Here is a 15,798-nt window from a genome sequence, read left to right as displayed (position 1 = left end):
TCATAGTGCAAGTATCACAGGAAGTCGGCCATTTTGGATCGAAGGTCACATTTTGACCCGATTTTTGCCGTTTACAGCCTTCGTGTTTGATCGAACTCCTCCTAGGGATTTCGATTGATCGGCTTCAAACTCGGTCAGTCTGATCATAAGGCATGGCCGATTAAAAGTTATCAAAACGGTGACTTTTTGAGTATGCTGAAGGGGGGCTAGCAGGGGTCAAAGTTCACCAACTCGCCACGAAACTCTAAACAGTTATAACTCCTACACTAAAACTCTCAGAGGAACCAAACTTTCAGTGATTGAGCATCATGGGTTGACCTAAAATACCCTGGGGTCAAATGATGACATCACTAAGGCCACGCCCCCTGAGAACAGGAAGTGTCATATTTTACTGGGAACGGTCCCTATATTACACCTTTGACCTAATCAACATGAAACTGTGTTAACAGACAGGAAACATGTTGCTGTATTGAAGATTCCAGCCCCGACCGGCTTTGATGGAGCAGGTGGGCGTGGCGAAGTGACCTCTAACGCCGCTGTCATACGTTTGGCTCTGAATTCCACAATTTTGGGCCAAACTTCTCCAAACTCACTAGGATGGATCTTTATCCACCCCAAGACAGGAATCCATGATAAAATTTGGTGGGCGTGGCCGAATTTCTCTATGGCGCCCCCTAGAAAATTTTAAATGATCAGCCCGAAGCCATGCTATAACCTATAATTACGAAACTTCTTACACATCTGTATATTGTCCTGATGTACAAAAAAGTCTCTTGGAGCCATGGTCTCAACCCAACAGGAAGTCGGCCATTTTGGAATGAATTTCCAAAATTGACCCCATTTTTGATGTTTACAGCCTTCGTATTTGATCGAACTCCTCCTACAGTTTTTCTGATACAGACTTCAAAATCGCTCAGCACACACTTGAGGCATGAAAGGTGAAAAGTTATCAAAGGAATTGTCGTACTTCAAAGTATGTGGGCGTGGCTATGTGTCAAACTTTGACTATTCGCCATGAAACATAAAACTCTTATAACTCCTACACTAAAACTCTCAGAGGAACCAAACTTTCAGTGATTGATCATCATGGGTTGACCCAAAAGACCCTGTGGTCAAATGATGACATCACTCAGGCCACGCCCCCTGAGAACAGGAAGTGTCATGTTTTACTGGGAACGGTCGCTATCTTACACCTTTGACCTAATCAACTTGAAAGTTTTTCCAGACACAGAAGACTTTCTGGTGTATTTTGGATTCCAGCCCCGACCGGCTTTGATGGAGCAGGTGGGCGTGGCGGCATGTCAAGTGACCTATAACGCCGCGCGGGTCTGATAAAATACAATATCAGACCCGAGCATTTGGATTTAATCCAGTGCAAACTCACTTAAAATGATAAGGTGATGACATCTGTCAATGCTGGTTGAACAGTGTTGGCGTGGCCAAATGGCGAATATCAGACCCTCGCCATATTCATACGATTGTCTTTAAATCACACATGGATGAGCCGATTGGAACCAAACTTGAAATGTAAGACCTGTGGTAACCTTTAAAGAGCTCAAAAGTTTTGAAATGTAATTTGACTCCACTGCGCCCCCTAGGTTAATCCATCAGCTATATCTCCGCCGTAAATGGACCGATCTGCGCCAGATTTTTTGTGAGTTGTCGGGGAGCGCTGCCGAACGCTTTCATGTGTGTCGTCTGGCGGGCGATCGGGCGGGGAAGGTTCGTGACAGCTCCTGCTGGCGGCGCCGGTGCGAGAGCTTTCGCGGCGGCTGGAACTCCGCGGTGGCCAGTGAGCCGGAGCGGCGCTTGCTGCGAGGGCCGCACGACGCTGCTCCGCAGCTTTAATTCTTTTTTTAGCTGCACAATCCTTATTGCAATATTTAATTTTGGGTTGGCTATATCATTTTGTGTCCCATACATTCAAACTGTGCTTGCCAACAATATGGTGGCAATTAAAAGTATACACTACCTAGGATGTTTTCACCTTTTTTTTTTTTTTACAAATTAATCAAGGTCAACAAAATTTGGCTTTAAAAATTAACAACAAAAAATCTATTTAATATCACAATGAAAACAGATTTTTTGCAAAAAATATGAATAAAACTATGAAACATAAAATATTTGATTGCGTACATATGCATCCCCTCTTAACTCAGTGCACAGAGTCTGGTCACAGTTATGCTTGCACATCTGGACGCTGCAGTTTTCCCCCATTCTTCATTGTAAAACTGTTCAAATTCTGTCACACATCTGACTAGTTGTATGTTCATTATTGAGTACTACAGGTTGTGAAAAACTGTTCTTATCACAACTAAGAAGCAACTTTCTAAAGCCAATAAATCCAAACTATATATCACATTTGTTTAATAGTTCCAAGAATCTTAATAACTGTAGAAATTGTGCATTTTATATACAGGAAGATGAATTGATATTTGTTCAAAGGGAGCCTAGTGTGAGATCAAAGCTGGAAGTGCTGATGGGAAACATACTTCTTTATCTTTTCCTTTCCCACATCACTACTTAATCTTTCACAGTCATGACAGTTTATTCGTCAAATCTAACGCAAAACCTCTGCATGCAGATCATAGGAAATGGCTGCGTTTTGATCGAAAAAGAAGACCACAGCCTCTTTAACTCTACACATGAAAAGGGAGTGAAAATGATGAAAAGCAAAGTTGCAACTTGACATCAGAAAGGGGGGAGCTGATGTTTCTCTGCGCCTTCAAGAGTTCATATAAATAGTTTGAATGAGCGGCCAAATGACAAAAATATGCAAAACTGGTGTCACTCTCAACAAAGTTACTGTTTGATTTGGTCTCTGAGACAAATTTCTCTTTGCTGTGATGAAAACGAAAGAGCACAGATCTCAAAGAGTTCAATATGACTCTGTCAAACGGGAATTCCTGAAGTTGTTTCCTCCCAGGTGAGATGAAAGGAAACTCTTTGTGTAGCTGCGTCTGATTTATGTATGTGCAGCACATTTCAAGTAACAGCATCTCAATGAGATTGTGACATGGGCTTTTACTCTGCTTAGGGCTTTCCATTTCTTAAAGGGATTTTTTTTTAACCATCATTTTGGCCTTAGCTGCTTCAGACAGATTAAAAGAATAATTTATACAGATATGCTGTGATCAGAAACTACATTCATCTGTACTGTATTGCAAATGGTTATGCAAAATTCCCATTTTGAAAGTTTTTGTACTTTCATTTTGATTTTAACTGCTTCTAAAAACAACCCAAGTGTTTAGGGAAACCACCCAGATGTTTTTTTTGGAAATAAGTTTATGGTTTTTGGTGTTAGGAAAATGAGCCGTTTCAGAAACCTCCAGATTGTTAAGTCACATTTGGCAGGCACTGTGTCGTTACCTAGCAACCCCAGGCAAGCACAGCCCTACTGCCTAGCAACCCAAATAGAACTCCAGCACATTTGGTCAGATGCTTTTCCCACTATATCCATTATATAATGGCTGCTGGAAAAGACAACTGTTTTGTTGTTGACTTACCATCCAGAAACTATTTGCTGCATTCTTGTTGAACTTCACATATTCCCAGAATACTGTTTTTAATTTTTGTTCAGATTATCTCTTCCAAACCTTTTTTTGAGAACAAAGTCTTCCTCCTTCCCAAAGTCCCATGAAACTTTAACATTTTTTGTGCTACATAAGAGCATTGGAGGAGCCTGCTGGAGGTCCTGTGATGAGAATTAGGGCTTTTAAAGATTTATTGTGCCATTGTGCAGTCTGATCTCACATACTTCTACCACATCCTAGGACTGCCTTTGTTTATTTCTCACCTCTGCACTTTGTAAAATGATATTGATCCAAACATGTAAACAAAACAAACAAAAAAACAAGTTTGCTTACATACTGTCTTCTCCTGCAAGGAAGCTTTTGATTCATGTTATATTGCTAATAGATAGAAGGAAATTATCTTTGAGAGGAACTAATTTAGATCAATAACTGTGAAATGTTGTTTGATGACTGCTCTTACATTGCTGCTCTGGCTGCTAAGGGTTTCCTGAAAGCAAACAAAATTTTACGTGTTCATTATAATTATGTGCAGTGCTATAAGATTTTAGAAAATCTCGCAATGGGGATAATAAGTTTCAATCACTTCTGTGACCTTTAACCTTTTGAGTAATGTTATTTGTGTCTGCTGTGAGCACCTGCTTCCCCAAGTAGTCCTTTGTGGTATAACCGTTGATATTGTGATGATGATATACTTGTGATATATTGTTGCATCAACTAGGGCTGCCACCCTTGTTGCTGCGATATACAAATCAAGATTTGCTAAACTTGAGCAAATATTAGTTTAAGATTAAGGGGACGTAATGTCCTGTTATTTCTTGCTTTGTTTTAATTTAAAAAGTAAAAAAGAAGTAATTTTTTCTACTTTTTAAATTTAAAAGCAGGCAACATTTTATTGTCAGTGTGTTGCATCACAGATAAATGTTTATTTCTGTTTTTATCATTTCTCATGTTGAGCTGTCTAACTGATGCTGCTTTTGTGCCCTCCATCCTTCTTATGCTTTCCTTCCCGTCTTTCTCACTGTATGATCTCTTACCTCTTGTTGCTCCACAACCTGCATATTCGTTTTCTTGCCATTTAATACTTGTATTCTTCCACGTCATTTCTCTTCCTTAACTTTTCTTCACTGTCCTGTAACTCATTCTGTCTCTTTTCCGAACTTCTTGAGTTTTTCTCTAGAACATCCCACATGCTCCTTTATGTTTATGTTTCCCCTACTGCTTTACCTCAAATCTCTTAAATTTTCCTTTTTTCTGTTTTTTGGTCTCTCCCTCCATTCGACCCTTTCCACCCCGCTGGCGCCCAGCAGTAAGTACCGGCCTTCATCGGAGCAGCACAATGATAATTTCTCGCTGTCCACCATCGCTGAGGGCTCCCACCCAAATGTAAGGAAACTGTGCGACACCCCTCCTAACGTCCCTCATGCCCGTGCATTGGCTTACTATGATAACATTATCTGTCAGGTAACGTGGTTCTCGCCTCTCTCTCTCTCACCCCTCTTCTGCATCTCCCTCCCAACCTGAATCCTGCTCGGGCCCTCGGCTTCCCCGCAACATGCATGGGCATGAGTATTCTCAGATACTCTGAGGTGTTATAAGCTTAAAGGATAGAGGACTGGCGGGGCCCAAGTGCCAGGATCAATAGTGAGAGATTTCATTAATGAGACAGGAAATCAAAACTCAAATAGGACCAGAGGGATTGTGATCAGAAGCCCAATGATTATCAGTCTCTGAACGCAATTTTTTTTTTCCCTCAGGGTATATTTATTTCTTAAATATTTCTGGTTTTGAAAAGCCTAGCTTTTCAAAGGCATGCAATAGTTAGATTTTTTTTAACTTGGAGATTTTCTGAGATCTACCCACATTTCCAAATCCAGCAGCAGTTATTGAAATCTGAATTTCAATCCTTTACCAACTTAACAAAACGTGCCTAAGCTTCCTACAGATTGAATCAGCTGGATTGCATCATTAATGGCAAAAGGTGTTCTGTTAAGAGGGATCTGCTGTTGAATAGAGAACGAATGAAAAACAATCATGAATCATATTTCTTTTCCAGATATAAAAGTCTGTCAGAAAGGCTGCTATAGAGTGTAAACAAAGAGATAAATACCAACAGAGTTTTAGAGTCATGACATTATTATCTTGCTTGGTTTTATTTTTAGTTCCCTGCAGCTATGAAAACATTCTCTTCTGAGTATAGTTTCCACAAAAGATCAAGCACAACGTAGCTTGGTGCTGTGGTTGGATGATGCTACAAACACAGCCAGGGGGTTAGGGCTTCAATTTTCCCCTGAAACCAAGCAAGCTCAAGTCTTAAAGATTTTTTGTTACAATTTGACCGTTTTAGGACAGAAAAAACATCCTAGCAGTGAGCCCTGCCTTTTCTCTGTCCTTCTAACCTGCTCTCTCTCTTATCACCTCTTTGCATCTGTATTTTATGTCATGGCATGTCTGCTTTGTCGCTTATATGCGCCACCTAGTGGCCATGTCAGCCTCCGCAGCTCCTCCTGTTTTCTTTTTTTTTAATGTCTTCATAACTTGTTTATCCTGAAGGTATATAGACAAAGAGGGAAAGATGAAAAATAATTAAAACAATTATTTATTCTGAGTTTATGGGTCGAAGGAGTCACATCACAACAGGTAAGCTAAACGTGTTGGGTTTTTGAGAAAATAGTGGTGGTTATCAGGATAAACATCTGGGATGCAACACCTCCCTGCTGCCTAAAGGTGGCAGCAGAGCTGACAGGTGTCTCACTAACTTAAGCATGGGTAGCTAGTTTGCGCTAACACCAAAGTTGTAGCAGCATGGATTGCTGTAGTGCTACAACTGAGATTTTATTTTTTACTTTAGCTAAAATTTCATTTATTTTCAGTATGTGGTACCACCCTCTCACAGCTCTTTCAGTAGTTTGTTCGCCTCTTTACGCTGCAGGCTGTAGACTTTGAACTTGGCTTCTTTACTAAGTATACATGTAGTTTCTTTTCATGCACCAATTCATTCTAAATACAAGTAATTTCTCTCTAATGACCATTAAAACACCAAAACACAAGATAAAAAAAATAAAATTCCATCTTCACTTTCTAACAATATCCTAAAAATCCCTTGCCATTCACTGGATTGAATAGTACTTGTGGTATACAAATGGCTTTCATTGTGAGCTCCTGAAGGTACCCTGTGAAGTATTTTTGAGATTCATGGATTGAATAATTTTGGTGCTTATATAATAAGCCTTTACAATACAATGTTACAAAGACAAGTATTGACGTCAACTGTGTGGATGTGGTGATCATTCCAATACTGACTGATAACTTTTATTTAATTTGACATAGTAACTTCTATAAGTAAAATATTAATTTTTCGCAGTCAACATAATGTGAAAAGATGTCACGTATTCTAGAGATAGCTTGCTCCATGGAAATCAACTCATTCAGTGTTATTGGTTTCCATTTCTTGGTTTTTAACTGGGTTTATGTCCATTAACCAATTTTGAGTCTGTGGAATCTGGGGCAAGTATAAAACATAAACAATCACATCATGATGAAGTACAAATAAAAAAATACTGCCACCTGCAGGTGGGAGTTAGCACCCAATATTTTTTACTATTTTTTGCACGAAATTTGCAGTGAATTCACAAATACGCATTAGAGGGGAAAAAAAGCAGTATCTATTGATTTTATGTGAATTTCTGTGTCTCTTCAAAATAAATGTTGATGAACTAGAAACAGTTTATAGTTTGAAGAGGTAAAGTATATTCAGTAGCACAGCATCACGCTCTGATTGACTCGCAACCCTGCTTTTAGATCAGTTTAGTAATCCTGTTATCACTGCAGAAGGGGGAGTACTCTACGGGGAATAAATTATCTCCAGCTCTACAATGAATGAAGTATCCCCAATTACTATTCAACACAGTTTTAAGCCACAAATGAGCACAAAACATATAATTTCCCAATAAAACCATAAATACTCCCTAAAATCAAATTCACCAAAAACTAGCAACTCCATGTCTGTGCATTTATGGCCTAGAACCTCATCAGAAATGACCAAACCTGTGGGTGCTGCATCAGTTCATACTAACAGCCACTGCAGAGTTTCTGCTGGAACAATTCTGAATCCAGCTGGGAATATCAGCTGACATCGGACAGGAAGTCCAGTTACTCCTGCTTTTGGTCTCCGTCTCCAATGCTCAACCTCTATTTTATCTCTGTTTCTTCCTGTCTCCTTCTTAATCTCTTTTAATTGTCGCTGATCCGTTAGGTCTCTGACTCTTTTTCCTCCTTCTTTCTGTCCACTTCAAGCTCTGTCTTTCTCCGTTCTCCCCCTATCTGTCTTTCTTCTGAGGATGGCTTGTATGGTTGTTTTTGAGGAATATAACCCTTTGCCCCGTCCCCCTCCCCTCAGAAAACCATGAGCAGATACACCTGGGAGTGTAAGACCAAAGAGGAGTCCGACTGTGAGGTAAGACCAAATTTCAGACAGTCCCAAACCTCTGTCACCCTCCCAAACAGCTCTCTCATTGTTACTGTGGCCCTGTCAGTCACCCCTCTCAACTGATTAATCCAAACCTCAGTCCATCTGGACAAATACAAATAAAAGTGTTTTAGAGAAAACGTTGACAGTCTTGCACTGAGTAGAGCATATGAAACCGAACACACAACAACCATTAGTCCTACTACAAAAAACACAGAAGTACTCACTGTTTTTTAGAAATGTTATTTCTAACTTTTGATTTTGATACACAATAAACACCTGCTGAATGTAGTTTTAGTTTTGAAATGTGTGTGCAATCGCTTTATCACCATAGTCTGATGCAATTATTACAAGTAAGATATATAGACAGACAGACAGAAACTGTAGATGCCATTTAACTTTAACTTAGGCTTAAACATTGGCAAAGAAACATTTGACGTCATCACCGGTCCAATCCAAACAAAAAACACATGCTGATCCTCGACTGGAAGAAAACAGCCTGTTACAAAAAAACCTGTTTACTGAGAAGGTGAATGCAAGGTCCTTGTTTTCTGTGGCAGTTATTTCTCTGCTGTAATTGAAAGCTTTGTGTTTCATTCATGGTGGTGGATTGAACCCACTTGTCCCCAATCTTCCTCTCAAAGTAATTCAGCCGAGTGCAGCCGTATCCTTCCCCCTGCAGCAAATGGTGGAGGGGAATTGTTTTCTGTCAACAGTAAATAAATTCTGCACAGGAAATACATTTCCCAGACAGAGTCGGCAGTAATTTTTAAAAGGGTTTCCATCGACTGTATTGGCTTTCGTTGACTTATCACGATTGAGCTGACCAGAGGTTTTCAGCAGGATTAACCGATTTAAATCATTCTAAACTACTGTGTTACTTTCAAAGACAGGAGTCCATGTAAAGCTACAAACAATAATCAGTCCTGGATCATGCTGTGCCATTCAAACAATCTCAAATCCTTTAGTAAAGAAAGACAGATCTGCTGCATCTTACACACAGAGAGGCAAACATTTAGTCTGTAAATGCAAACAAGAAACATTATTACAGTGAATTTTAATACACATACATGGTGGGTTGATTCACATTAGTGGCAACCACACAAAAACTTCATCCAGACTTAGCCAACACAGTCTTAGACAGAAGACTCCTTTTTAAAATATTTATTATCAATGTCAGGAGGTTTTCACATTATAAATATGGAGCAACATCTTTTCCATCAATCACAGTTTGACTCATAAATTAAAAACACTGACAAAGGTGTTTAGCGAAATCAGTTCTGGTACCAAATGACCAACTGGAGAGCACATGCAGTAAGTTACACCATAAGCATTTTGTTTGCTTTGCAAAGATAACCAGTTATTGGTGCAGATCCTTCTGTGATGGCAAAGCAGGAGCAAACCTTGCCAGAAAAACAAAGCTTGTTTTCATAATGCAGCAACTGAAAATGATGACTGCAGAGAGTAAATGTGCAGAGTTTTAGCAAAAAATAATATTAACTAAATTAATCCAGTAAGCAATTAATGCTTATTTCAGTCATTAAAATCATATTTCTATGGGATTGTGAGTCAAATATCAACTGAAAGCAGATACATCATAAATTGCTTTCTATTTCGTTATCAAATATGGACGAATTTGTAATTTGAAGCTACATTTTGCAACAACAACGTTTTCTTGAATTGAACATGAACGTGATCGCTTTCTTTGGTGTAGAATTGCAAGCAGATAGAAATGATGCATGTTATTATATCTTTTCTTTAATCAGAAGGACCAATTAACATCCTAATGGAAATCCATTCCATTTATTTCAAAATTGTTCAACAGTGTGTAGTGTTACTATAAAAATAAAGTCATAACAAATCAAAAAAAACATATGACAACTTATATTATCTTATTTTTCTACCAATTCTAGCTTGGTTGTCCAGTTTTAGCCTTTAGGGGTCACTGTGTCACACAAAAAATCACAACAACAACAAAACTCAGGAGAGTTACTGATCAAATCACATATCAAAAGAAACTGTATTGTGATCATAGCTTCCAACTGCTTCTGGATTTTCACAACAAACTGAAAATTTCCAACAGTTTTAATAGAAAGGAACTGTAGCCAAACACTTTGAAGTACTTAAGCATTGCTATTTTAAATGTCAAACGTTTGGAACATTAGGATTGGTTTCTGATCAAGATTCTACTTGTTATATTATTGGATAAATTCAGACAGTCGGTAATATTGTAATATGATTATTTGGAAACTGTGCTAGGGATTCTGGGATATCAACTAGACCTATTTGATAAAGAGCCTTTTGATAACTATATGTCAGCTGAGGAAACAAACATCTTTCATTTTGCTGAATCTGTTAAGTTCACAACCTGGTGGACATTAATCAGTACAAATGTCCTTAAATATTTCATTAACACCCCAGAAAAAGCAACAGTTAAATAAACCTTAGAAAATACATGAGTAAGTAGTCCAAACTCATACCAACTCAACCAAATAATGACTGCCATCATAAATCAACCTGAAATCTGTCTCCTCTGGCCTATGATGCATTGTACGGTGAACAGAATACCATCCTAGCTAAAAGAAGGACATCAAGAACAGTCCATGTGCCTCCATCATCATCTTCATCATCAGAACCCTGTTTATATCTGTTCCCACTCCCCCCCAAAAGTTTATTCCCACACAAAAGTCCTCGTGACTCTGTGCCCCCACCCACTGCCCGCACCCCTCCACCCATGCACAACAACAATGAAATCCAACAAACACAAACATTTTCCAGTTTCATGCTGACGGGAGGACAGAGGGCCCCTATCCCGTAACCATGGAAGTGACATACCCACACGTCCTGCCTGAAGTTACAATCTAGGCCAACAGCCATCGGGTAAATCCTCTCACTGCTCTTCCTCTCTGAAAGTACCATTGAGTTCAAATGCAAACATTCAATTAGGGAGTGTTTGCAAGTGGCACAGGCCTCCGGGTCTGGACTTTAATGCGTGTGTGAACAAGAGAGCATCTATATCTGGCCATACTCTGCTTGTGTGTATGTTTGCGTGCGTGGGTGTGTGTGTGTGTGTGGGCGGGGCATTCTTCAGTGTGGTTCCCAGTGTGACAAAGAGATGCAGACTGACGCCCTGGGAAGCCTCGGTGCAGCCAAGTCGATAAAGCCATGCAAAATTAATGGGGCTAAGAGGATGGAAAACAGAGCTCCAATGGACTCTATAATCAATTTTTCCCCTCTGACCTTAATTAAATGCAGATGACTTAAACTGAAACAACTAAGGCACAATGTTTGTGTCCTCCAGCCACTGCTTGGGTATGTATGATGGTGGTGCACATTGAAAATAAGCTTGGTAGACTGTTTGTTTTTTATTTTTGAAATGATAAAAGGACAGCAGAGACTGAAGGTGTTCTGCATGAGCGATATTCACTGTTTACGGGAGGTGCATTGTTTTTTTCTTGCATGTGGATGTGCATGTGCTTCCTGGGTTGCCTGGTGGGGGGTAAAGGGAGCTGGGATTGCTGTCGCTCATGCAGCTCACCAGAGTCTCTCCACCGATAGACAACATGCCAGCCAAGCATGGTGATTTTTAAACAGTTGATCATTCAGACCAATAAATTTTCTGCTATTGTAAATTATTTCTGACATCTGTTTCTTTATTTTTATTTTTTGTTTGCTTGGGTTTTTTTTTTGGTCAGTTGCTCCATATCTGCAACATTTAAAAACTCGTTTTTTTGTTTAATATGTTAACAAATTGTAGTCCGTGCATCACCTAAGCAAAATCCTTTGTTCAGATTTTTCTTTATCCTATGCTGATGACAATGGATTCAATAATTCATTAAAGAATAGTAACAGAAGCACCTAAGTCTTAAAAATAAGACTTGGCTTAAAATTGTTTCCCAAATACTTGGGTACTTTAGAATATCTTTAAGGTTGAGTAAGTTTAATTTAAGTTTGTTTTCAGCACATTCTTTTTTATTTTGCTTTTCAGATTTTACATTTTCTTATCTCAGTTATTTCCTTTATTAATGTTTCTTTTCAACTTGACCTCTCTAAGTTTAAAGTGAATTTGGTTTAATGGGGTAGTTCTGAGTAGAGAAAGAAGCTGGTTCAAAAACTGCAACCTTACATAAGGTGTAAAAAAACCAAAAACGTTACTACAAATCACCAGGGTCAGAGTTGCAGCTGAACATGAATGCTTATTCAGTTTAAGCCATCCTAACTGTGCTTTTTTCCCCGATCCCTCCACTATTACCCATTCTTGTGTAGGATGATCCTCATTCCCAGAACAAGCTGGAAGACCCGGTGAAGGCTCCGCCCAAAGAGGACGACTCCCTCAACATCCACAACTCTCTGACCCCCAAACACGAGAACCACAAGGTCCTGGGCGAGGAGAACTCCTCGGAGGTAAACTCACTGCAGAACAACATGATGTGAATCAAAACAAAACGCGAAACAGCCCCCAGCAACTTGACAACAAAACACAGAAAACGACACGGTGTGTCGGCAACGGGAAGATGCAAACCCCCTTCCTCGCTCCCCTGCTTTTGGGTCGCCCGCTGCCGAACGCGCCTAACTGGTCAACCAACCAACCAACCAACCAGCCAGCCAACATACCAGCCAACCAACTCAGTCTACAACTGTCTCCGACACGGCACCACTGCCACGAGCAGCCTTCAGTCGCTGCAAATAATAATAAAAAAAAACAACAAAAAAACAAACACCAACTCTGCCGCCGTCACTGCCCCAGCTAAAATATGCCCCCATCCCAATCACCCAAAGCCCCTCTATCCTCTACATTCAGTCAAGCCCATGTTTCGCAGCCCCTCCCCTCCTTGTTGCTTTCACTTTCTCCTCTGTATCTTACCTGCACACATGCGCACACAGACATTAGAAGCATACACATACTGTGAAGAGCTCCAAGACATAAACACGCTTTCATGTGAACACTGTCACAATCACCTTCCCTTTTCCCTGCCTGCATTGGTGTATTTTGTAAAAAGAAAGAAATCATACAGAAGTTTAAAACGTACAGAAAAAATTGTTGTAAAAAAAAAAAAAAATTAACTACTGAGAGGTTTTGATGTTTGTCTGACTAATCCAGTGAGTATGTATAAATATTGGAAAAAAAAAAATATTGCTCGGATTGATTTAAAAAAAAAAAATCAACACAATGTGTCTTGGTTTTCATTGATGTGATTTCTAATCCTTTGATGTACTTGTTTTTTGGGTTTTTTTGTACTTTTTTGGGACTTCAAACAGAGAATAAACAAATGAAACTCAGACAGTTGTTGAAATAAACCTTTTTAACATGACCTCTCTGAATCCTGTGTTTTCCTCCATGTTGTCTCCCCTTTTCTCCTTCCCTTTAAATCCAAAGCTTTCTGCATGGCTTTGAACACAGCTTCTTAAGTCCTTGTCCTACATGTGCTTTAGTGTCTATATAGCCAGAGTTAAACATTTCATTACCAAAGACACAATTTATTGTGTTTTATCCAGACTACAACACAAGTAAAATATTCTTGTTTATTTCTAGGTTATATTTTACCAGTCATCACATCTCTATAATTCCTATACTAATAATCATTTTAGTATCGATTATTATATTGATTATTTGGATGATTAAACAGATAAAAATATTGGCACATTCTCCAGATTTTTCATTTAACCTCTTAAACCTTTTTAAACATTATTAGAGATGCAAATAAAAAATTCAAACCCCTTTTTAAAATAAGAAAATAAACTCAACTGGGTGTTTTGTGTAAGACGTATTTACACACAAAGGTGTTTTTATCTTAAATGTAAAATGTATATATAGATGTTGTTCAAGTTTGGCATCACGAAGACCAAAGTACACATCAAATAGATCAGGAAGAAAATTCTCATTTTATTTTCACTTAACAGTTTTACACTTTTTTTTTTACATTTGTTTGGCATGTAAAATCATAATCAAATACAATAAATTGTCTAATTGTAATATGACAGAATGAGAGAAAGTTAAAGTGGCACGATTAGATTTGCAAGGCACTGTAAGGGCAAAATAGAGTGGCCAAATAAGTGTTGAAGGAAAGTGGAGTATAGAAAGAAAACCCAGATTTGGACATTTCCATATTTTAAAGTAACTTAAATGTGGCATTGGGCTCAACTCCACCTGTTTAGCATTCCTGTGACTGTTAGATATCATGTAAATGTAACTTTAGGCATAAATAATAAAATGACTTGAGCAATGACAAACACTGGTTACACACCAAAGTGGTAGGACAATTTTTCAGCAGTTTTCTGTGTATATTGAATGTGACATGGTTGCTGAAAAGAGAAAATTAAATGTTTCAATGAAATATCAAAAGGTTTAGCTTACAGGTAAAGTAAGCTGATTTGGAAAGTATTTGAGTTTTTGAGTACTAATCATTTCTTGTCCTTGGTGGAATTAAAATGTTATATCACTCTATAAATCTGACTACCTTATCAATTTGTTAATTTTCCACAAAGGTTATCTTGGTCAAAGCTGCTGAATTTGGTAATATTGAGAACTTGAACTGTTCCAAACAACAGGGATTTAAATGTGATGCCAGGTCGGGTCTCTAGTATTATAGTCTGCTTTATTATGCACTGTAAAAATATATAGCTCACATGGAAAGGGCAAAAATGAAGACGTCTTGTGTGAGGCAAGAATCTTAAGATCCATTGATAGGGCTAATGTTTTTTAATACTACAAAATGGACCAGCAATTCCAATAAAATTGGAGCAGTGTGCCATAAAAACAGTCCTCTAAAAGATGAATTGTTTTAGACTGAGACAGCAGAAAGTAAAAAAAAAAAAAAAGATATATATATATATATATATATATATATATATATATATATATATATATATATATACATATATATATATATATATATATATATATATATATATATATATATATATATATATATATATATATATATATATATATATATATATATATTCAAATTGATCCTAAGAAAGTTTTGATGTCTTGTCAGTGTTAATACAAGCTCTGTGCTGGTAGTCCCTCAAAAAAAATATGAAAATAAAAGGTCAGTTAGCTGATGATGTGATTGTGAGATCTACCATTGGCAAAGTCTTTACTGTTTAGGGAATTGTCCTCACTGCTCATAAATCATCACCAGGAACCAGTCTGCTGCTTCTGCATGTTTCATGCCTCTGGAGATGCCTTTGCTGTTTCCAGCTGGTTATACGCTGGCTGACACACTTGTGCTTGCAAATAAAAGCTATTTCAGGTGCACATTTGGTGTATAAACAGAATTAGATGAAAAATACATTTATGACTGACACAGTTTTGCAATCTTGTAAGGTTACTCTAAGGTGTATTACAGTTTTTAATAGATGTGAGTTACAAACTTGAATAGCAGTTCCAGTCATTTCAAGTGAAAAATATAACTGATCAAGTTTAGACAATGAATAATTAATTGTGGAATATCAAATCAAATTCCCCCTATGTCTCATTTTGTAAATCTTGTATTTTTGATCTAACTTTTACTAATCAGCCATAAGATACTTCTTCAACTTGATTTGAGTCTAGCTCTACTTGTGTGGTTGTCTAAGCATGATTTGGAATAAAATGCATAAAAATAAATACTACACCAACTCTTAAATATTGATTAAAAGCAATCAAAGTCTCAAATCATTCAAGTCTCAAATCCAAGATAAGTTGAGGTCAGCCATCAAGAACTTCAGGTTATTTTTATATAATTTTTTATTTAACAGCTCTTTATTTGGACATTATTTTTAAGGCACATTGTTTTAGCTCCATGCTCACCA

The 15,798-nt window shown here is 38.0% G+C and overlaps 1 protein-coding gene across 10 annotated transcripts in view; it reads left to right on the top strand.

Moving 5' to 3' along the window:
- The window catches only part of cspg5a (chondroitin sulfate proteoglycan 5a), a 62,099-nt gene extending 48,789 nt beyond the window's left edge, over window positions 1-13,310 (top strand). The window contains exons 4-7 of one of the 10 annotated variants that reach the window (XM_044116586.1): window positions 4,838-4,916; window positions 7,930-7,986; window positions 10,777-10,878; window positions 12,265-12,393. In XM_044116586.1, coding sequence (XP_043972521.1) covers window positions 4,838-4,916; window positions 7,930-7,986; window positions 10,777-10,863 — 223 coding nt within the window. In that variant the 3' untranslated portion in view covers window positions 10,864-10,878; window positions 12,265-12,393. Of the gene's footprint in view, window positions 1-4,837; window positions 4,995-5,109; window positions 5,170-7,929; window positions 7,987-10,776; window positions 10,879-12,264 lie in introns of those variants that run through there. The other 9 variants (XM_044116589.1, XM_044116582.1, XM_044116583.1 and 6 more) reach the window with 9 other exon arrangements.
- Window positions 13,311-15,798: the final 2,488 nt, after the last annotated feature.

This window comes from Gambusia affinis, linkage group LG05 (assembly GCF_019740435.1).
Source record: "Gambusia affinis linkage group LG05, SWU_Gaff_1.0, whole genome shotgun sequence".
Classification (NCBI taxonomy): domain Eukaryota; kingdom Metazoa; phylum Chordata; class Actinopteri; order Cyprinodontiformes; family Poeciliidae; genus Gambusia; species Gambusia affinis.
The sequence above is the reverse complement of the archived record's forward strand: the minus strand, read 5'-3'. Positions and strand labels throughout refer to the sequence as shown.